The 25950-nt window shown below is 34.1% G+C and overlaps 1 protein-coding gene across 3 annotated transcripts in view; it reads left to right on the top strand.

Moving 5' to 3' along the window:
• Nucleotides 1-25950, top strand: part of LOC145681530 (uncharacterized) — a 196087-nt gene that overhangs the window by 164385 nt on the left and 5752 nt on the right. For all 3 annotated transcript variants that reach the window (XM_081753173.1, XM_081753174.1, XM_081753175.1), the window contains exons 14-15: nucleotides 8368-8490; nucleotides 22618-22709. In XM_081753173.1, coding sequence (XP_081609299.1) covers nucleotides 8368-8490; nucleotides 22618-22655 — 161 coding nt within the window. In that variant the 3' untranslated portion in view covers nucleotides 22656-22709. The remainder of the gene's footprint in view (nucleotides 1-8367; nucleotides 8491-22617; nucleotides 22710-25950) is intronic.

Here is a 25950-nt window from a genome sequence, read left to right as displayed (position 1 = left end):
AGTTCATTTATATTTGGTGTAATGAATTAATAGTACAATTAATTAATAATATTGAATCTTCCTACCAGACATAAAAGTCCTGTTTCCAGTACTTGTCTTTAGGTTTACAGGTTAAGTAGATACGCACAATCTGCATATAGTTACCTTACATAACTGCGGAACGCCTTGAATCTTCCGTTTTAATAATAAATTCGTATAATTCCGTGCTTTAAAACGTTTTATCAATATTGTTTCATGAGTTGGTGGTAAAAAAAATATATAACGGATTCTTTAGGTGACTATACCAATGGATTAATTAAAATTTCAGAACTGAGCATCATATCTATCATTGACGAAGAAATAATCAGAGATTCCAAGTGCTGCAATTAAAGCTTTTATACTTAGTAAAATGCAAACAAAAAGCCTTTGATATATTCCTGAGAAATTCTCCAACATACTGCTGGTATAGTACTTCAAGAACATCAATAGTATATGCTGAAGAACTGTACAGATTAAGGTCTGAGCCAATTATATAACATATATATTTCTTGATGGGAATATGTTACATGACCATGAATGTCAGGAAATACATCCCGTTCCTAAAAGGAGGCTTGCCCATTCTGGTATAAGGTGGTGATGATCTCTTGCGCTGAAGTATGGCACTCAGATTTATCTGAAGGATGAGATTGACTTTCGGATTCCCTTATAGAAGTTTCATTATTTAGATGGCTTGCAATATGAAACAGCCTAAATTACAGGTATGTACCAAATGGCACACAACTCTGTCAAATTTTTAGTGTGTCACTATTTTGTTCTACAGTTCTTGGTAGCACATTGTGTTAAACAGAACTTTCACTAACGCATATGAATTTCCATTGCTCAAGTAGTACACGCAGAAGCGAGATCCCTCGAATGTATCTGCTGTTTGGCATACAGCAAAAATAGGATTATCATAATATTAACAGCAATTTATGGATTTGGCTAAACATTACCCAACATTTTCCTACGTGTCGCAAAGCCAGTATTGAACTAAGCTAGTATTCAGCTATCGACGTAATATATTCAGTCCTCATTTGTTGATACTGTATTCCTGCGTAGAGCCAACACTGAGAACATAATCACACAATTACTCACAGTAAAGTTGTCCACATACCTGTCGTGTTGTAATGTGAATGCATTTCTCGGTCAATTACCTTATCATTACTGTGTGTTATTTCTTTCTTTTGTTTCCTTTATTTGTCTCCTATTTCGACGTACACACCATGACATGGCAGTATTTTTTTTTAATATTTGTACTTTGGTGTGAAGAAGTGTTCCGTTGTAAATTTATTACTTTTCTTCTTCATCATCAAAATTTATAACTTTAACATTCTTTTTATATAAATTTATCACTTTAACCCTCAAACTTAAAACTGGCGCTTGCATCCACACATTTTCTTTGCTTTACCACCACAATATGAGTGTTGTCTTTATAAATCATCTTTCTACTATCAAATAAATAGCACCGCTTCGAAGTCTGAATAAAAATTGCTTGACCCACACCATTGAAATACTAATCGTTCAAGATTGTTTTTAAATACAATTTCGAAGTTCGAATACAACCTTCTCATATTTTCTAGGAATTACATTTGATGGAAACAGTATGGTATTGTAGTAAAACAGTAGTTATCTTGGTAGTGAGAAATTACCATGTAAAGAGCAAAAGTACACAGAAATATGCTACAAAATGTGCACATTGTTTCATAACGAATGAACATATTCTTTATTACTGCTTTGAGGCAAAAACTTTCTAAGTCCCACTTCGGATATCTTCGAAAAAACGTATACCAAAGATGCTGGTTCGATCCTCCAACCCAACAATAGCAATCGATAAAATTTGTCAATATGTGTTCTTTCTTCCTTTAAATATAATAAGATATGTTGAAATGGAATTAAATGTGCAAAAATAACATTGATTAAAATACTTAATAATACAGTATTTCGAACCGATGTATTCACATGCTCGTTTTAACATTTCGATTTCCATCCCTAAAAGAACATTTAGGCATGTAAAAGATGGAAAGGAAAAACATCACGTATAATTCTAATATGCACAGTGAAATAAAAGACACAGTGGAACAAAAACAGTGATGAATGAATATGAATTTCATTGTCTTGGAAATCTATTCATATTTCTATAGAAGGATTTCGATTAGAATAGTCATGTCAGATCAGTGGTAAACCGTTGGTGTCCATTTCATAAGGTCGGGTGTTCGATTCCTGTTTGTCAAAAATTATATGATATTCTATTTTTTCAAGGCACAAAATTTATAGAAAATAATTACATTACATCATTAGCATATGTATTTATGTAATCATTTCACGATTTAATTACGTTTAACATGAACATCTGAGATGTGGTTGGTGTTGGCATAACGTTAGTATATTATAGATGAACGTTAAATATAAATTAAATAAAACATGTAATGGCAATACATAAGTATGTGTTGTGTATTTGTCTGCAGCTGTTTGTCATGTGCAAATTACTTTTCAATATTCTCTTCATATAATCGAATTTACGCTCATAAATAGAGAATTATAGTAGTTAAATGTGATACTTTGCGTCTGGTGTTTAATTCACTGCTATATTTGTGTATTGTTATGAATTCACTTTATTCGTCTAACGCTTAGCTTTCTAACCTTGTTTACTTGGCACCAATTCGTAAAACTTGTGTATTTCACATTCCTCACCCATTGTCTATTTTAATCTAATCCATGTGTGGCCTCTTTCTTCCTTATTGTGCGACCTCAGATTCAGATTTTATTTGAGTTGAGTTAATTTGAGTTTAACATCCTGTTCAGCAGCAAGCTATATGATACGTGAACTTACTGATTAACATATAATTCAAACCACATAATCTCCTGCCGGGAACCAAACCCGCGTCTTGAAAGCCAGATATACAGTTTTGGATTCGCAAATAATAATAATAATAATAATAATAATAATAATAATAATAATAATAATAATAATAATAATAATAACAATAACAATAATAACAATAATAATATAGTGATGCAAACAAACATGAAGTCGTGAGAATAGGATATTGTTGTTATTATGGAAGATTTGAAAATTCAATGCTGTATTGCAAATCACATAAATCAGGATAAAAGTACGTATGACCTAAAGTATGAAAGGGTGAGAAATAGGAAACAAAAGTATGCGAGGTTTACAAAGTGGACGCCAATAAACAAGGTTGGGAACCTCTGAATTAGAGAAATAAAGTGCATTTGTAATAATACACAACTTTAGAAGTAACTTAAATACCACGCACATAGTATCAGGTTGAACTATTATAATTATGATTCTTCCTAGGTACATAATAAACAGTGTAGTAGTCTAATTCACATATAACATATCGACGTACTTTCAACAACCACCACATTTCAGATGTTATATTTTAAACATAATAAGTACTTATATGTTTAAATGATTGTTTAAATTTGTACTACTTATGAGTTTTAATATAATGGTTTAATGTAATGATTTAGGCATAGATGAATATATCATAAAATACTAGGATATCGAACCAAATGGGATCGAACTCACACCGTTAAAATTAGAAGCCTTCTGCTTAGCAATGAGCTAACATCAACGCTCATTCAAAGTTGATTCTGACGAAATAAAACGGAATTTCAAAGACAATGTAATTCAAATCCGTAACAAATGTTGTTTGCTGCTTTGTCTTTTTCACTCTACTATGGGCGAGTCATTTAATATTTTCGCTGTATTTACTCCTACTGGAATTATTCTTTTAGTAAGGAAAGGTAGGCGATAAAGAAAGCATCAAAGCCCTGAAAACCCAGGCCCGAAGACGGCCGGGCTCGGCTCGGATGAATCTGTATTCTGTGGCCGGTTCGACTAAACCCTACACGGCCCGGCCCAGCCCAACATGAATCTCAAGCCGGACAGAGAACGTTACCTGCTCTAACCGGGCCGGGCACAAACGGGACTGACCCTAAACTTCCCGGGCACAAACGAGTGGGGCTCTAAACGGGCCGGGAACAAATGGTCCCGGCGTAACCGGGCTAAGAACCACCAAGTTGATAAGTCAAGTCAATCCTTCAATATGGAATGGAAAATGAGAAATGTGTCGTCATAATATTGCAATGTCTATTTGTCCTTCTCGAATGTGAAAATTCTGTGAAAGGTTCCCCAAGGTTTGTTTCCTATATCCCTATTCTGTCTGTCTATTTTTTATCTGTACTTGTTCTGTCCAGCCATGTGTATTATAAAATAATACAGCTCATGGCCGTAAAAGTCTTAGACTACACTCATTAGTGCATTACGAGTAACAGAGAAGATATGTAAAACTGCTACCATGTATGTGATACTAATGCTACAACTACTACTGCTAATACTACTATTACTATTACGATTACGAATGCTAGTGCTAATTCCACTATTGCTTCCACTGCTACTACTGCTAATACTACTATTGCAATTACGATTACGAATGCTAGTGCTAATTCCACTATTGCTTCACAGCTACTACTATTATTACTACCACTACTGCTACTACACATTACTATACTAATACGACAGCGAATTACTATACCAACACTGCTATTACTAGTAATACGAAAACAAAACAATGAAAATGAAATCTTTGAGTTTTACGTCCCACAGTTATGGCGGCTAAGCTAGAAGAGACGGTGAGGATGAGAAATAAATGAAATGGTGGAATGAATAGAATGGGAGGAAACGGGAGAATGCCGAGAAACACCGCGCGCCGTGTTTGTCCACCACAAAGTTTACTTGGCGAGAGGTGGGATCGAAACAGGGACCCTATCCACCAGAGGTGAACGCTCAACCACTGAGCCACCGTTCCAGGAATACCTAATAGATCCTGGCGTCTTGGTGATTTATTTGATAGTTATATTTTGTTAGGTTTGTAGTATCATACTTTTTTTAAGTATCATACTATAAAGAATACAGGAACATGTAACACGATTTGGTATTTGCCTTGCTAACTGAACATTACTACAAATTGCATTGATCTTATGAGCACGCCAGTTCACTGTTTTGGCCTCCCTGGTCCTATGGTAGCTTACCAAATTCTACTTAGTAGGTCAAGTACTTGACTTTATCATACGTTCTTGAGGTAACTACGGCTCAGGCCGTATGGATGATGAAGGGATGAATTGGTGGAATGAAAACAGTGGGAGGAAGCGGGACCACCCGAGAAACTCCCACGGTGTTTGTCCACAACAAAGCTCACATAGAACAAGCAGGAATTGCTCCGACGACATCTAGCACCATATGGGAGTGCTTTTCCTACTGATCCACCGTTGTCCCTCGTAGATCAAGCATCGGTTCAGATTCCACGCAGACGGGCCATAATAACTAGAATTTCTACGTTTTTTCTGTACTTAGAAGGTAAATTCGGTACCACCACACATGTCAACTCTGACGCGAAGTCGTAGCAGTTGTAGTAATATTAGCAGTGGTCGTAGTAGTAATAGTAGAAGTAGTGGTAGTAGAGAAAGAAATAGTAATAGCAGTAGTATTACAGTACTTTGCAGTCTTAAATAAAGAGTCAGTTTTCCAAACGCATTACGATTTACATAGGCTGACAGTAAGACCGTGCAAACACGGCAAAGGCAGGGATAGTGGAGGACATTAAAAAAAAGAAAAATCTTACAATATTAGTTTGCGATTCGTCTTTTAGAGTGTCCGGGCCGAGCCGGCCCGGAAATACATGTGCCCGGTTCGGCCCTATAGCATTTGTGTCCATCCCGGTCAGGGCCGCTCCAGTTTGATATTACTTGAAAGGGGCAGGACTGGGCCGGGCACATTCCAGGCCGAACGGGGCACGCCCGGCCTGTGCAGGGCTCTGGAAAGCATAACCTCACTATTTGTATACTCTACTTTCGAAGAACTATATTATTATGTACTTCAATGAATGTTACTCTTTTTCCTACACTTAGTACAATTTTTATATATCTTATTTCATTTAAAAGACGAAACATAAACCATACACTTGATTCTTGATTGCGAAGTATAGCGTGATACATATACTAACTGAAATGAAAGATTCTTTCCATTGTGAGACATCGATATGATTTTAAAAATCCATCTTAGGGTGTGTATAAACTACTTTCCAAAGTTAATATAAATTATTTCCCGACCCCGAAAACTACGAATTCGACAAATATTTCACTAAGGTTTTACATTTTAATTTTCAGTTATACCATCACCTCATTCTAGAAAGATGGGGATCAATTTGGTGTTAAATGCCATTGGGAACATCACTATTTATCTGAATGACCTCGAAAACTTTGGATAGCAAAATAGGATTAGTCGTTTCACATTTCTACAGGTCACTTCTCGCAACTTCCATTCCTTGTATTATCTTACTATCACAATACTTTTTTTTAGATGGAAAGTAATATATCTAATACGTTCGGTAAAAGTTGCTTCAGATATTACGGTGTAACACTGAAATATACATTAATACCCATAACATACAGCTGTGGGAGGAACGCCTTCAATGCTATCCTTGTAAATTAAAATCCATCTGATATGCTCGTTCATGACTACATGTGGCATTAAATGTTATTACGATTGTAATGAAATAGCTTGGCGCACCCCAATTATAAATTCGACAGCTAACTCAGTCATTTAAGACATTTTATTCTTCATGCGTTTTCCTCCACATTAATGTCGTGGTTTCTGATTCCTTTTATGTGTCAACCCCGTTCCACCAACCAAGGAGACTAATAGGAGTTAAACCTTGAGACTTAAGTGACTGTCGACAATCAACTTAGGGACTCCGAAAACTATAGATTCGATACTAATGTCAGTCTTTTTGGATTATTTTTGTTGCTATTCTCCCCAATTCATGTATACTAATGAATTTAACTTGGACATGAATGGCATCAGAAGTGTTGCCATCTATATCTTTGATCCCGAAAATATGGACTCTATAATACTGTCAATGATTTGGTTCATTGTATATGTTACTACCTTCGACTCTCCTTAGTAGATATGCTTGAGATCGTACGCCTTCTGCATGACCCTGCGTATCCCTACTTTATCTAAGCGACTCCTAAAATTATGGATTCGACACTAATATAGGTATATTTATGCCAGCCCCTCCTATTTCTCCTAAAAAAAAGCTAATGGGTATTGCCAACGCATGGACAGAATTTGGTCTTAAATGGCAATTACAAATGCTATCAACTAAACTAGCTACGATGAAAACTTACGATTCAACAATAATATCTGTCGCCCTCGATATGTTTACTGACTACCCTACCACCCTGGGTGTTAATTTGAACTTTTTGGAATTAAGCAAAATTAAAAGTGATACTATTTACCTAAGCCACCATGACATTTTGGATTGCACACTAAGGAGGAGTGTTGTTCACTTTTGTTGTAAATTCGATGACGGCTAGTGCGGAAAAGGTGCCATTAGTTGCACCGACCTTACTGATTTTTTTTATTTTTTGGACAACCACTTACCCTGCCGAACTGATTTAAAGTTTTTTTAAGTGTTTGGTTAGACAACACGCACAACTCCAATGACAGAAAAGCTACTTTATGTCGTTTTTAGAGCCTCAAAACGTAAAAAAAGGATGCGTTATTCCTTTGTGGGATAGTGTGTACGTTGATACTATAGTCGGTGAAATTTATTACGCAATGTTAAAATGTGCTTGTATGTATAAATACTGTTTCATGACCATTGACCATGTTGAACTTCAATTCCGGGTTGCTATCTAATTTTAATACCTAACCGTTTATCTTTCTTTCTGGCCTTGAAACCAATAAAACTGTAATGAAGTATTATTAATTGGTAAGGGTATTATTAATTGGAGGTATTGAATAGTAGTTTTAAATTACGATCTATTGATACTATAACTTAAATATCACATTATATCCACACATCATTTTCAATGGCATGCACACACACACATTCGTTTATTATGTTTCTAATATAGTACTTTAGTGTTCAAATGGAAATGTTTGTCAAAATTTTCTATTATCGTGAGTCTATTTTCAGGAACATTTGAGACACAGTTTCATCAGAATGTGTCATATTAATCAGAATAACAATCCGATGTGTATCAATATTTAAAGAATTATTTATTAATCAGAACAGGAAATGGTTTGGTTTCATAAGTTTCACTATTGGTAACTATTTACCTTCTTAAAGATATGCGATCTTAGATTTCCTTGTTGCGTTAGCTTCAAGATATTTTTATTCAAACGTTATGAATCTAGCACATTGTTTTATATTGTTAAATAGGTACACCATTATTCATAAGTTCATTAGCTTGGTTCATGTGTCATAATGCTTGTAAACTTTTATTAAAATGTCCAACAATAATTTATGTTTTCATAAGGTCAACGTTCCTGTCCGCCTTATACCCGCCGGTGTAATACAGGACAGTGTTTAAGTACTCATATATGGTGCGACGGAATTGTTAACTGTGCGGATGGAACTGATGAAAACGAGGAAATATGTAGTAAGTATATATATATATATATATATATATATATATATATATATACCATCATATTTTTTATGTGTTTTCTCTAACACAGTAATATATTATAAATAGATAAATTTATGACAGTTCGTACTACTTACTATTTTAAGAGTTTTAAATAATTTTCATAGTATTTAATGTTCTTGTTCTTCTTACTGATACACATTATTGAAACTACAAGTCATTCCCTCGTAGCATTTAATATCGTCTTTACATGGAAGTTACTGTTGATGACTATATTCTAAAACAATCATTATATGGTAATCATTATTAGAAGAAAATGTACATAAAATTCACAGACATAAGATTTTGGAACATAAAAATTATATTCAATATCATTAGATGAAGATATTCATAATTCACAGAAAAATATCAAAAGGAACATTTTTTCGAAGTTCAAATTCCTTATGAATATAATTTTGAGTCATATGTGTAGAAACGGTTTGTACAATTATACAAACGTTCAAAATATATACGGTTTGAAACCATTTTAATAAGTATGAATTATATTGTGTTAGGGAATTTTAAAATCGCTGATTTATATTCAACTATTTATATTAGTTTTTGAATATGTTTTCTATAACTGAATGGAAAATATTAATGTTGTAATTTTCGTAATGTTGGATGGATTGAATAACGCTATCAAAACTAACATTTCATTTGTGGGTGAACCGAAGAAACAAGATCATTTATAGTTACTTTTACAATGCCGAATTTGTCTCTAATATAATCATTGTTCGCACGTAGTTTCATTATTCATCCATAGCATGTTCTATTCAAAAACAATGGCCTCGTGTCTTCAAGAAATGGTTAAAGCATACTAAGGCAGATATGCAAATTAAGAGGTCCGTGAAGCTAGTTCTCTGTAATAAGAAAACATCCATTGCGCTTAGCTAATAATTGGAAATCTACTTGAGAAAATGTATTAGCTTCCGATTTTTAAATCAACCTATTTCCATATACTACTCTTATTGGAAAGAATAAATTCTAAAAGATATTTCTAGATATTATCTTACACTCTTTTTAAGAACTTCCAATTTCAAATATGTGTTGACAAAAATGGTAATTTCAATTTGTATTCGTTTTTCAAGACATCTTTGTAACTGAAACTATCAATAATATATATATATATATATATATATATATATATATATATATATATATATATATATATATATATATATGGGTCTACAGTATGTTTCTGAACGAAGAGTGTATACTACAACAAGCAACTCAATTCTTTTCTACACTTGAATTCTGTTTAGTTTTAGACTATGCAAATGTGTACTGTTACGTGACATTTTCTTCGGACATCTGGAACGGAATGTAACTCTTCAAGATAACAGCTAAAATAGTACCTATTTGAGTTGAGTTGAGTTTGAGTTTAACGTTCCGTTCAGCAGCTAGGCTATATGAGACGGTAGTACAGGGTGCAGCACGTAAAACCGGCCCGTAAAGTGAACACATAAAATGAAATGTAATGTATTGAATATGATTAAGTACAACACATAAAACGAAATGTAATGTATTGAATATGATTAACTACAACACATAAATGAAATATAATGTATTGAATATGACTACTCACCTTCACAGCAGCCTTCACAGGAGTATCCTATATTTATCTAGTATATAAGATACATTTAATATCCGTGATATATGCTTTGACTGTCATCATATATCAACTGCTCCTTTGTTACACGTCTTTCCGATTTTTCAAAAATATTAATAGAACATTAATATAAGGTTATTGTTCTGAAATATTGTTTTCTTGAAACCTAGAAACTAAACACCGTTGAGTATATGCACATGCCGCCAATCAAACTGAACGAATTATAGGTACACCCAACAGAGTATATTGGAAAAAGGCTATAAAATTCCTGAGCATGAATTCTGAGCCTATATTCTAAGAGACAGTGACAAATACCATCTTAAGCCGTGATACGTCGCCTGTGTTCTATGATTGGAAACGAAAACTCGAAACCGTAGTACTTTTAGTAGCGTGGACTTGTAAACGAAGAGTATGTGAGCAGTTCAACATTTACTGAACAAGTTGAATAGCGACAATATCAGTTTTGGAAATAATTATGGAGGACGGTCACAAAGGAGAATGACATACGATATTTCGAAGGAGGAAGTGTGAAGATATACGCGTCAAACTCTCCAAGCCTGGTGCAAAGATGAAAGTTTCTCCTAAGGGATTCAAAGTCATCTGAAAACAATAGAAAAAATAGAAAAATATGGATCGGTTGCCTAAACATCAACTTGGTAAACACCCTAAGCAAAACCAAATGAAGTGTGTTCTGTGACTTTTATGAACAAAATGGTTACACTGATACACCGTATTCTACAATATGATGACGAATTGAATATGCATGCAATTCCAGCAGATATAACATGGGTTAGGTGCAGGAAACTACCTTACAAAAACTTATGTTACACTATCCAATAAAAATTATGGTTATTTTTCGTAGATTACTGGAGTTGCATTAGAACTCTCAGTTGTCTGCTCAAACCATCACTTAGAAATAATTTGTATGCCTCAATATTACACAAAAGCGCTCTCATCATTAGTAAACAAGAAGTTACCACTCAAAGAAGTATGTAGCAAAAACAAGAGTCACAAATCTCTTTGAGTTAGAATAGAGTGGTAGTTCCACAACTGATTCTCGATCCCAGCTTTATGAACCGTTGTCTACTTCGGTACTGTACTTACATTAGTTTGGAAAATGTATCAATACAAATACTTAAAGAAAACAAGTTAATAGGTTTAAAAACTTCCACGCTGTTTTTCTAACTGAATAGAAAAATTTATCACTTTCTCCGAGAAGTGTCATGATGCTATATGTGATTACTTCTAATCAGCGTTGATTGACAAAAATTATGTGTTTTCTTGTTTTACATCATCCGAAATTATATTTGAGAGTAAATCGGGAAATAATCACTGTGAAAGAACTATTTTAACTTGTTGATCTTTCCTGAAAATGAATGACTGACTCCTATAAAACTTTTTACACTGATTACAGTGAAGTAACTTGAATTTCCGTATCAGCCTTCAATTCTGAGAATAACCGATTGAAATTTTCATATATAATGTGATTAATGTGCTAGGTTAAACGTTACAGAACACGTAAAGACCGTCTAAATTATTTACGACCCGCATGAAATTTATAGGACACCTTGCAGATACAAATTCCTACTAATGCTTGACCATGAGTGTCTCAAGGGAGCATTTGTTCCCTGGATTTCCATTTAGAAAAATTGGTCTTATGCAATTGTTTCTACAATTTGAATGATTTTGCGACAAAATTGTCTACTTTTCAGAGGGTTTTTTTTCTTGTCAAAGATCTTAATGCTTCTATGTATCTGAGAATGCTTTTTGTTTGTTTGATGGACAACTGGGGAAGTAGGTTCATCTACAAACTTCATAGTTGCATTATAATGAGTCGAAGACCTAAATGCAAATATGAGCAGTAACTTAAAATGCAACTAAAATATGTATTGAAACAAAACTAGAGAAATACAACATACAAAACTGAAATAAAATAATAATACTATACTGCTCCACAAAATGTTCTTATCGGCGTTACCTCTTGTAAACACTTTCATGTTCTCTGCTAATAAAGCAAAATAAGAAAACTATCTTGCTTCACAAAGTTATAAACGTTCTTATCGGTGTTTCCTTTTGTACGCACCTTCAGGTACGATTTGCACGGTCCAACAATAGTCAGCTAGCATAGAGACCCTCTCACATTTCTTTCTTCCAACATACGAATTGTTTGATAAAATCTTTCACAGTGTGCATCTGATACTGCGCCTAATTTCTCGGGAAAGAAGTTCAAGTGACTATGGAGGAAACGAAGTTTTTAAGACATGATGCAACCCATTTCTTGAAAACTCAGTGTCAGTTCTTCAACAATTTGAGCATATTATTCAAATTTTATGTTTCCCTGAAACGAATTTGCCATATTCTTCAGCGCAACCCACGCTTTTCTCTCGTTTTCAGTCAAGATTTCGTCAAATTTTGGATCTTTAATCACTTTTCTTATTTTTGGTCAACGAATGTCCCTTCCTGAAGTTTCGCGTCTGTGATACGGTGAAATAGTGCATTCAGGTAAAAGAAGCAACCTCCCTCCTTATCTAGAGCCTTGAAAAAAATCTTCATTAATTTAAGTTTATGTGTAATAGCGGTAAGTACACATTCTGCTCATAAGAGGTTTGTAACTATCACCTTTCTGTCTGAGAGTCAAAAACTTCCTTGTGGGTCATTGTGTTCATTGTTTTGCGTTGTAGGGTTGATCTTTTGCCCTACTGTCCCATTCGCACATGAAACAACACTACTTCGTGTACTGCGATTACATCACGAAAACGGTTTCGATCCCAGCCCCCGCCAAGTTAACTTTGTTGTGATCAAACACTGTGTGCGTGTGTTTTCTCGGGGTTCTCCCGTTTCTTTCCACTTTCTTCATTACACCATTTCATTCATCACTCATCATCACTGTCTCCTTTAGCCTAACCGGCATAATCGTGGGACGTAAAACTCAAAGATTTCATTTCGTTTTATTTTGCATCACCAAAAGCAGGGCAAGAACTTTAAAATCACCACAAATGTGCCATGGGTGTTAAACGTACTCAAATTTTTCAAGTAAAAGATTCATATTTCCGCATGATTCTTTCATACCTACAGCATAAACAACCGGAATGGCAGGGTGGATATTTCCATTGTGTAATTACACGGCTTTTATACTGAATTTGGAAGAATCAATGAACAACTGCCAATCATTCACGTCATATTGAAGGCTCAATGCAGACATGAGTTCGCAAAATTACAAACCTTCGTGAAAGTCGAAAAACTTAACTAGATCACATTCGCGTAGTTACTTTTGTGTTCTTCTCTATAAGTTTCCACTCTTGCAGCCTCGAAGCTAATAGTTCAGAATGAAACTTGGACAAGTCCCTAACAACATCATTTAACTTACTTTGAGATATTAATTGAGGCTCCGACTATTTTTCATTATAGACAGGATCTTTCTCTTCTTCAATTTCGGATCACGATCTACAGAATAGCACATTCATCAGAATCATCCAACGACCACTTCCTCGATGGAACAGGCACGGTTAACTCTTTGCTGTGGAAGAGGTCAAACAGCGGAATGTAAATTGGGGTATAATATTGACTTATGAGTTTTTGAGGTTGTTGCAGTTATATTTGTTAAAAAAAATAACAGTCTGTCGTGCGGTCTTTCACACCATGTGACACCATTGACAGTGAACAAGCACATGTAGAGACCATTTTTTATCCTGATCCCCGACTTTGCACTTGAACTACAATTCATAAGCATTATTCACAAGCGGTGTTAACTATGTAACATTGAATTTAACAGTCACTCTCCACATGTGTAACAGAATCTGGTAGAGTTATTCAAGCAATTTCTCGACAGGACTCACTGTACACAACTCACCCAAGTGCATTTTAGAAAAAGAACCTAAGAATTATACCCAGCAACACACTTTTATATTTGTCCCTCAGGTTAAGCTGTCAAAAATAAGAGCTTTCCAGTCCTTTCACCAGCAGCAAAATCACAAATAAGAAAGTCTAAACAATGAGCAACAATTCCACAAATACAGACTTTAACATAGTGTTGCAACTACACAGGAAGTAGTGTTGCCAACTTGAGAAGGGAAAATTTATTATTAAAAATCTCTTTTCACCAAATTTTGGGAAAATGGAGGCTGATACAAACGAACGACTTATGGCTTCAAGATCAGGGCATGAAATACAACTACAATCAGTGAATAACTTTCAAAAAAGAAAACCATTGTAGCACAGTGTAATATATCAGGTATAACTCTGAAAGACTTTAATATTTTAACACTTTATTTCCTTGACGTTAATTAACTTTCACTTTTGTAATTGGCGTAAGTGGTGAAAATATTTTTCTTTCACTTCCACACTTTCATTTGTACGTATTATTAATGAACTTCATGTAAAATTATTCAAAGTATATATTTAGTAATTTTATTTCGTTTTAAAATAATTCATTACAAGTTTTCAAAATCTAAGTAAATTATATATATCTACCATATTATAAATACTGGTTGTTGAAATGTACGTATTGAATAAGCCTATGTTATTTCATATCTACAGCTATTAACGGAATTGTCGTAAAATACAGAAACAGACATTTGTAAATAAAACGTGAATTTCTCTTCCTAATAAATTCAGTCTTTAAGAGATACATCTCATTTCCAAACCACAAGAGACAAGTATAATAGCAAAGAAATTCTTTCAATCTAGGTAATATCTAATGAAAACATTAAATTATGTTTATAGTGAGTTTGATGTAAGCCTAAACGCATATAATTAGTTTGAGGTAGATGGAGGAGATAACTGCGAATGACGTGTGGCATTTGCCAATCATTCTATTCAATGCAAGAATATTTCCATATTCCTACAAACTTGGCAAACAGTGTAAAGAGAATGTTCCGATGAGTTCCAAACTTTTTATGAATCAGAACAAAAGCAAATATCTGCATTTTGTATTGATGGGTGAGGAATGCGTTCTTTATTCTTTTCCACTGGGTTGTCGTTAATAATTGTCATCAAACGAATCTATTCTCAATCTCTCCAAATAATCACTGCATAAATTTAAATTAGTGCTTAATAGTGGGATTCAGGTCCCATGTATCGTGTAAGCAAATTGGTGAATCTAATCTGATGATTTACTTCCAACAATGTGAACGCACTAATTAAGAACTGAGAAATATAACAGTCAATTCGTGTGAATTCCTAAGATAATTTGGTTCTTACTGACAGATTTTTTGACCTAAAGAAATGTTAGTACTACCAGATATTCGACGAATACTTCTTTATCAGATGGGTAATACTATTCGATTATCACGTGAGTCTCTTGTGCGCCAAGTGGTATAAGTACTAAACTAGAATTATCTAGATCAGAAATTCGGTGTTCATCACTTCATGAAAAATTCAATTCTTGTTATGTTGGTAACTAAAGAAATAAATGCGTTGGATGTGGCCTTATAATTTATTGTTTGCAAAACTATTTTCATAAACGTACCGGTTATCTTTTCCTCATCATTTATTAAACTGGGTCAGTTACTCGAATCCAATCTGTTGATAATTTAGAGTAATTAAAACGCCATATTTGTGGTCACGACTCTAACGATTAACTAACGAGGGACGTATGCGAACCATGACCGCTAGATATTTATGAAAATTGGTACCCTGACTAATTGTGGATCGCTCATCATTGTGGTGATAATCACTCGGTGCGGAAATGCCTTGCTTACCAACTACATATAATACATGTACGAAGCAGTAACAGGGTGAGGCTGTGCCAGTTATACCCCGAAAACAGCGGGAAAAGCAGAAAATGAAAACAAATATATGCAAGCAACTTGATACTTAAGGGAGAGGGGACGGGACCAAGGAATCTTCAGTACTGTCACATAAGCAGTGTTGACATCTCAGCACAAACTTAAGTCTTACAAAGAAAACGTATACCATTTTATGGCACTAAACAATTGGTACAAAATGTAAGAAAATAAGTAAGAAGTGTTATCAGCGTTGCCAAGTAAAGGATATATAAGGCTCTAAAGTTGGGAAATTATGGGGTCCGTAAAATGGAATGAACAAATGTACAACAACAAGCCTGCAGAAGGTACAAATGTACAGTAGGGAGTAAACCACAGTATGTACAGCATCTAGTGAATAACGGGCTTAATATGTCATATCGACGGTGCGGCTAGGGCGAGAAATGTACGTATTTTGCCATACTATCAACGGTTTTTCTGTCGTATGTATTGGTGTATTATGTTAATGTGTTTTGCGCCTGTACCTAGGTATATTACTGCTAACCTGAATGCAGTGTGCTTTATCTTCATCGCAGTATTACATGCTAACATTCCCTATACTCCCGACTGGCATCAATCACAGGCCATTGATCTTCGCGAATCTATTTTGAAGTACCTGGTTGTCAGATAGTTGTTACCTTCCGTGCCACAGTTTTTCTGTACACTTTTCAGACGCTACACCGTTGTTTATATTGTTTGGAATGCATGCAGCATTTTATAAAGTGTTGCGATCTCAAGACAGTTCTTTTTGTGTGTCGGGAATAGTTCGATATATCGATTCCACACAAACGCCATTGGAATATCTGGCCTACAGGAATATTTGCTGTTAACATTTCCTCATTATGTCGAATTTTTGCTTCTTTCTGCGGCTACTCTAACATGTTTTCATTTTGGGTAAATCCTGTATCAAACACGGACTTCATAATTAGTCGACTGCAGAACCTCATATTTCTCTTATCCTAACGCTAGTAGCTCACCTAGTGCTTATTTTCATTCATGTTTTATACTAATTGTTTTCATGGTATACGTAAAATGGTATGCGTTCAATTAAAAAAATATAAGTTTGTGTTGTGATGGCAAAGCTGCTTATGTAACAGTACTGCCGTGTTCTTGGTCACGTATCCCCCTCCCGTAAGTATCACGCTATCTGCACCCATTTTTTCATTTTATGCCTTTACCGACATTTTTGGGGTGTAACTCGGCACTCGCCCGGTCACTGCTTGGTATATGTAGGTATTATACCTAGTGGGTAAACGAGGCATTTCCGACTTTATTGAGTATCACCATGATGATGAGGAATCCACAATTAATTTTCATAAATATCTAGCTGTCACGGTACACATACGTTTCCTGTAAGTAGTCCACTCACTAACCACATTCATTGTTTTACGATCAGACATCTTCCTTCATCATTGATTCATAGCCTGCTCGAATATTTGAAACAAAAGATTTCCGATAATAGAGATTATTTTTCAGCTTCAAGGTTTATCTTACTTATATATTACTTTACTGTTTAAAATAAAGTTCATGATAAGATAAATATCATTCCTGTAAATGGAACTCCGGTAAAATGTTAACCTTAAGCTATTGATTTTTGGTATAGTTTATTAGAAACATTGTTATTAGTATATTTATATGTTATTAAATATATATTCATCTCTATATCCATTAAAGTGTTAAAACTCGTAAATACCTCATAAAATATTATCGTACTTTGATCGTACAATTGAGGTTTGCGACATAGAAGGTAAGATTTTATAGTTATTCATTAAGTACTGTTTCAATAAAACTCACAGGATACCTATTTATCGTGGACAGATATAAAAACGTAAATCAGAAAAAACTTTTAAAAGGTTCAATGGAATGTCTAATTTCGGCTTCTAATAAGCTTTCTTGATTTAAGATTATAAGAATTTCTTATGTAAATCTATAAATTAGTCTGATGCGCGTAAACACTTGGAATTACAAGATATAAATAATAGCTACATGCTATTTCCTCACAGTTTATTTTGAAAGCGACAAAGTTATTTATTTTTAATTACTTTATATAAATCTTTTCCGAAGAATTCACAAGGTAGAGTGATGTACTGATCAAGAAATTATCTCATAAAATAGTTCTCACCATTAACTGTCAAAACCGGAAAGTTAAACAAGAAACCATAAAAAATCGAGAAAAGTTAAACGCCTAAGTGTATTATGAAAATATTTTAAAATGACCAATCATTGCTTAATCAACCAAAGATTGAGTGGGTTCCCAGGAAAGCACCTCCGAGAATATTGTCTTTAAAATTTACATCCTTCAACATCTACACACCCACAAAATAGAGGTTTACAGAGAAGGCAAGAAACCATATGACAGTCATAACTCTTTAAAGGCTATTTTGGTGATCGCCTACATTTTTATTAGGTAATGGTTTCATTGCGTTCCACCTTAAACTTTTTTTCTAAGTTTGTACAATGGTGTACAGTCTCGTATGTTTCTACATGAAATAGAATGAATGACAAACGCCATATATGATTCTTAGTTAACCTCCTCGAAGTACCCAATACTAATTACATAACTTTAAGATTTACACCGAACTCACAATGAATGTAATTTGATATTTTCGTTAAATTTTATCTAGACTAGGCATACATTCTTCCAATTATACTAAGCTCTAGAGATATACTCATTACGAACTTTAATTCATTTACTATGAAAAAGAATTCTCATCTTTATTTTTAAAAATGATTGTTCAATTTTCACAATTTATTTTTAAAAATGGTTGTTCAATTTTCACAATTTATTTTTAAAAACGATTGTTTCCCAATTCAATTATACGGGTATACATGATGAAATTGTATGTGCTTATTTCGTATGCACATTTCGGCTATCTATAATATTGCCAAAATCTATACATTATTTTTTTATGAAAACTGTTGAATATTTAATTGAAACGAAATAAAATTACTAAATTTATACTATTAATAATTTTACCTCAAGTTCATTAATAATATCTAGAAACAAAAGTGTAGAAATTACGGAAAATATAAAATGAAGCATTACATATATATGTATGCATCCCTTTCATTACTTCCTAGAAAAACAGAACATCATGCAAAAAAGGAGTTAAAAGGTTGAAGACATTCAGAGTTATACTGATACAAGTAATTGTCCTGATACATTATTGGGCTATGTTCTTATTGGGATACATTATTGGCCTTTTGGAGCATATTACCAAACATATATCATGAAAGTAACAATTTATTGGAAGATGACACTTCTCACAGCAACTGATAAGTTTCTTTATACAATTAAGAAAGTCCTTGGAAGGTTTTAAAGCTGTGAATTCGTTTTCTCAAAGTATTAGACTCGAGAAAGTTTCAAAATTGATGTACATGTAATGCTCAAATAAACAATGGTTCGTAAGGCTGTGATCACGTATATATGATAATTATATGAGTAGCCCGTATTCTAACTCATAGAGGTTTGCTACTTTTGTTTCTCCTACATATGGGAGAAAATTATTATCCAACGTGAATGGTAATTTTGTATTGACTAATGAGAACTTCTGTTTGTATAACATTGAGCCATACAAGTTATTCCTGTATTATGTGACTATGCTGCTAATGTTTGATCAGATAATTAAACACTATGCTCTAGATATATTTCTGCAAGGAATAGAATGATTGACAAATGTTATATACGATTCTTAGTTATCCTCCTCAATGTACGTTATAACTCCAGCTATCTACGAAAAGTGATCACAATCTTCTTTAGATACTTTAGCTTAGCTCTCTTTTAAGGTAGTTCTTTCGACACTGTCCTTCTCTGCTGGATTTCTTATTTATATTCAAATTCTGATCGTATGTTATGATTCAGGATTTGAGAGTAGCCATTTCGCACATAAAATACGGAATGAGAGGCGAATACATTTCATTCGTTTTCACTTATGCTGTTAACCAAATTGATGTGTCGCCATTAAGCCATTAAACCATATTTTTACCATCCTTCTTGTCTTGAGACGTTTTAAAATACTTCTGAAGAAACTATCAACTTTACAGGAAGCTTTAGTATCGTTTGAAATGTAAACTCCTTTACTTCTTCCCTCAAAATATCGTTAATCATACTTGTTGGTAGTCGCTTTCGATCATGATTTCCAAGACTGATATAACAACTGTGGACGGTTTCCTTTTTCAATTTCCACTCGTAAAAACTTCGTATCACTGTTCAACGTGGTATTTTTCAGTGTCTCTTAGGGTAAATTGTGAAGTTATGGACGGGTATTTTAAAACCTTCCTCGAAGAACCTTTGTTTTTTATACCTTTAATCTGTCCAGTTTAATAGGTTGCATCTGTACTTCTTCAGTGATGTTCAATTTCTAATTTTCCAGAAAATTATATTGCCTAGTTATAATTTAATATTAACATTTTCAAAAGATCGGATGTAAGACATAATAGAGGTGTAGTTAAAAACAATAGTAATGAAACCATATATCAAGGACATTAAATGTACAATATCTCTAACTGATATTTGCTATATACCCTTACCTGGCCGAAAGTATCCGGACATCCTTCCGAAGAAGTGGATCAGGACGGTGACGCCAAGTAGCACGTAACTGAAAGCAAGAACAGTATCGGGAATAGTATGGGACATCACAGTGATGCGATCGTGCTACAATTAGTAAGTCTATGGAACTCAGTGACTCTGATCATGGCGTGATAGTAAAATGCCACCGTAGTGGGAAATCTGTTCGTCAAATGACGGACATGCTACACAGACCGGGATCCACTGTGGAGGATGTAATTATGTAATGGAAACATCGAGGCAGTGATACGACCGACAAACGAACTGGCAGGCCTAAAATACTTACTGAACACAACAAAAGAAAGCTCAAACGTAAAGTGAAACAAAATCACAATTCTCGTTGGTAGAAATCACACAGGAGTTTCAAAGTGCATCGGGCTTTCGTGCTAAAAGAAGGACCGTTCGTCTCGAGTTAAGAAACCTGGGATTCCATGGTCGTGCAGCCGTGCACAACCGAAACATCAGTTCCCAAAATGTGAAGCGTCGATTGCAATGATGCAAAGCTCACCGACGTTCGACGTTCGACATGTGGAAACGTGTTCTGTAGAGTGACGAATCCGGGTATACAGTCTGGCAGTACGATGGACGGGTCTGTGAGTGGTGGATTCTTCTGCAATTGTGCCGACTTTGAAGTTTAGAGGTGGCAGCGTTATGATATGGGGTGTTTTTCATGGTTGGACTGGGTCACTCAGTTCATGTTGTAGCAAACATGGACTCTAAGAAGTATCTGGACATTTTGAACAATGCTGCCCTCCCAACTCTATGGTAATATTTCGGTAGGGTCCATTTCTCTTCCAGCAGGATAACTGCCCCAGTCACACATTGAGACTTTATACAGTCATGGTCTGACGAAATGGACACTCAAAAACTGGACTGGCTCTTTCGGAGCCCGATGTCAATCCCATTGAGGACCTTTGGGACGAGTTGGAACGCAGGTGTACGTAGACGACCAGTTTCCTTGGCAAGAACTCACTTCAGCTCTGTTATTAGCCTGGACGTCCATTCCTACTGCCACATATAAAAACTGATGGAAAGTCCCTCTTGACCTGAGTAGGCTATCATAGATGCAAAGTGGGAACCAACAGCCAATTAATATCTGCCTCAGGACTCACCGACTTCGTATTAATGGGTGTCCGGATAATTTTGGCCAGATAGGGTAGTTTATTATAAATTAGGTTCCAGGAAAGTTTACTAACTACTGGTACTTTGTAATTGTAAATTTTCAAATATTACTCACATTGTGATATATGTAATTACCCTAAATCAATTGGGATTTATGAATAATCAGTTACATCTGAAATTATCATGTAGGTAATATTCTTAGAAATAATATTAAACCTTGTACAATTCAAAAATATAAACAAAACAAATTTCTCCTTTCTTAGCGATTACTTTACCAAAATAAATGTGCTTAATACATTATAATACTTGCAATTCCTTTCAAGTAAATGTCCACCCACTAATTGAATCTTCCACAAATAATACAAAAGTGCATTTCTGCATTCATACAAACTTGGACATAGCAAATGCCTTTGTAAATATCGTACGTGAGTTTTAACTTAATTATGCACCAGCTTTGACATTCTCCGAAATTCAAGAAATCTTTTCAAATGCCCGAATAAACTGACATGTAACAGGGGACATTTTCATAGTTTGCAGCTAAATAGAATTCCAGACGTCTAATAAGATAGGGTCGCTTGTTGAAGTGTAAATCATTTGTTCAAAGATATTAATACTTGATATCCAAATACTTGATATCTTTCCATCTTTAATAAAATAACATACTGAAGAAAGAATATATAACAATGGACGAAAAAGAAAGAAAATTTATATTGTGAATCATTAGAGAATTTGAAATGAAAACTATAAATTATATTTATATGTTATAGTTTGAAAGCTTTAAAAAGCCTTAAAGAAATAAAGTAAATTTACCATTTTCAACTTCATATATTTGAGGTCTAGAGATTCTTGCAAATAATGTAACATAGTATCTAAATGCGCCAGTTAGAATGTATTTTCTTACAATTTTATAAATACGTGAAAATTGTAACTTTCATTCTTGTAAATTTTGTCAACTTTCAGCTCAGTTATCATAAAACGAGGAATGGAAGATATTTCCTTCAAATATTATTTCTTTAATTTTCCTCATAATTAATTTATAGATCCGGAGTTAAACAACGTGAATATTCCAGTGGCCTGAAATTTTCAAAAGAAAATTTTACTATGCTGAGAAGAATTTAGTACTTTTTGAAGTGTGAGTATTTTCTTTAAATTTTTCAGTTTTGTTGTTAAGGTAATTTATTTTACTAATTACTTTCTTATTTTTGAAAGCTGGTTTCCTTCTAAAAGAAAAGATATACACTACACTTATGTTAATATGTCTTTTAATTTAAGTATTGACAAGTCTATGGGAATTTATAGAATTGTTTCTTAACATGTTTTTTTAAGTTTCAAACTAATGAATATTATTCATGTTTTAGTTAATTTTAAAAACATACTACTGTTTTCAAATAGTACTCTGGTCAAATCCAGAATTCTTTGAATTAACCATAAAATGTGCATGTTAGATTCATAACTTACAGATATGTATATATTTAATTCATATATTAAATAAAGCTACTTATATTATGGTTAAAAACAATATCAATGCAGGTTATAGAGGGAAACTAAAACGACTCCTACTGTTAGGAACGAAATATACATTTTTTAATTTCTACCTAGTTATATCTATGATGGAGAAACGATATCAGGGCTACTGGAGCAACTCTGTTCTTGCCGATTGTTGTTGGACGGAAAATTCCCAATTTTACCACAATTTTCCCTTTTCTCGTACACACACACACACACACACACACACATACACACACATATATATATATATATATATATATATATATATATATATATATATATATAATTATCATGATACCGTCTGAAAGCCTGTTTTATTCTGAAAAGAATGACGTATAAGTCATGATACTCAAATAAATAATACTGTTCGGATTTTTTTGATTTTATAGTTATCTCACTTTTTCCTATATTTAATTTGGTATTGTCTAGCAGATCTGAGAATTGTTTTTTACGTCACAAGTATTGTAGGTATTACAATGAAAGTTGGCACACATATTACTTATAAACTACATTAGTTTCAAAGGTATATTATATTTGGGTGAATTTAGTCGTGGCCGACCAGGGGGTGCTACATATGAAAAAAGGGATTTTTAGACGGGTAATTCTCAATTTTACCTTAATTTTCTCTCTTTTTATACATCATGTACACATGCGCATAGTACCATTTACAAGCTTGGTGTATTCTGAAGTGAATGGCATATGACATCCGAACATAATCGGATGAAAAGAGTTGAAGCAATAGCTACTTAAGTGAAAGACCAAATAGAAAATTCAAGAATATAAGTGTCAACACTACATAAGACACATTTCTATCGATTACACTTAAACTCGAAACAATTCATCTTTTTTATTTTTTGTTTCGTATTCAGCATTCTGATTTGCATAAGAGAATGTACATAAAAACATGAAAAAAGCATGAGAAAAGTTAAAATCTGTTGTCCAGTGTAATTTATACTGTCCCCAACACATACAGTTTGTGTGCAATTGAAACACATCATTTTACTTTTCTGTCTCTGCTTACTGGATGTTTACAGCATCTCCTTCGTTTTCCTGGCTGAGAATCGGGTCTATTTTCACGGAAATTTAGTCCACAGAGTTCCCATGCAGTTATTTTTGTTTTCCGAAGTTGCGCAATTTTATTTCTGTCTTAAATGTAGGGTAACGTTAGTTCTTTTGCTAGATTTTTTAGAAAAAAATATTCCCTTGAATGAATTATTGAGAAACAAATCACATATTGTGACTTATACACTAGGAAGGGATCACACATGCTACATCTAGCATGTTGAAAAACAAAGCACATGGTCATCCCTTTGATTTTATGTTTGTGGTTTATTTTCTTGACATATGGTCCACACAATTCGCTGCTTTCGTTTTATTGTAATACATGATTATGTCTGGTTTGTTCTCAATATCTGGAATATATTTTGGTATCTGCACGCCGTGCTGAGAACTACGTTAACTCAAGAACTACATTCTTTGTCAAATCTTTTGCTACAGGGTTATTTTTCTGCCTTATCGATTATAAAATTCCATTAAATGCATAGCTATCTTTCATATCACAGAACCAAAATATTTTAAATCCATACTTGGCTGGTTTACTAGGTATGTATTGAACGAATTGACATTGTCCTCTGAAAGGAACGAACTATCCGTCACGTATCGAAAAGGAGCCAGTCGACCTGTTTTAACCCTTTCGTTCCTGATCCTTTTATAGTCAAACAACTTTCCTCTTGTTTCAAATCGATTCACAAACAGATACTCGATAGTGTGGATTACTATCAGAAAAAAAACTCACGAACTGAATGTCTCCGCTCTTTTCAACTTCTACCAAAATTAATATCAAAATAAAAGCTTCGAGATCTTTCATAGTTACATTCTTCCAAGTAATTTTGTTCTCAGCTGCTAACCTTTTTCCTTTTTTGTTAGTGCATAGCAAAATTTCGAAAAGTATTTCTGTAGACATAAATAGCAAAAATTAACTATTTATATCAGAAGTACTTGCGTCACGAGTAGGTCCATCCCTGAAATGTATTATGTTCACGAACAATATTTAAGAATTTGACGGAGGATCACAAGACGAAATTGTAACAGACATGGACACACGGTTATTCACTTGAAGCGTTTATGTACGTCTACATGAAGAAGCACTTGTATTTGCAGTATTACACTGTTAAACAACGAAAATGTAAATTGAACAAAATCAGCTAACTCTTATTGATTTTGTGGTGCTGATCACGAATTTGAAAGTTATTTTCGAATATTAGCTCTACTTTTCGTTTTACAGGCATGTTTAATAATAACGCTTTAAAAATAAATATATTCGCTTCGTTTGGGGTAAAATGTTACACTGATCCGGCAACACTGGAGAAACTATATGAACGCTTGGTTACATTGTGTTCCTTTTCTCAGTAGAGTTCTGCTATTGTTAGAAAAGACAGGTTTAGTGCAGTTATCAGCCTTTTGGGTGTGACTTTTCTGTAGTGCAGGACATAAAAATACAACTACAAGTACGCAAAAATACTGGTATTGCGAATGTATATTTCTAAATAGTTGTCGGAACTATTTCAAGTGACATTTTGAGGATTTCAATAAACAAAAATGCCCCGAAATTGTGTAAACAGTGCGGATAGCTTCTGCTACGTGTGCGGGGAAGTGACATTTTCCACACAAAAGCAGACTATAACACCACTAATAAGAAAAGCATATCAAAATTACTTTGGCTGTAAAATTGGAGACCAATATAAATCTTGGGCACCCCACATTGTGTGTAACACTTGTGCCAGCAATGTAAGAAATTGGATTAATGGGAAGGGGCGCTCAATGCCTTTTGCAGTGCCCATGATTTGGAGGGAGCCAAGAGACTG

Source organism: Thermobia domestica, chromosome 3 (genome assembly GCF_964235325.1).
Source record: "Thermobia domestica chromosome 3, izTheDome1.hap1.1, whole genome shotgun sequence".
In the NCBI taxonomy this organism is placed as follows: domain Eukaryota; kingdom Metazoa; phylum Arthropoda; class Insecta; order Zygentoma; family Lepismatidae; genus Thermobia; species Thermobia domestica.
Note: the sequence above shows the minus strand (reverse complement) of the source record. Positions and strands in the feature narration are given on the sequence as shown.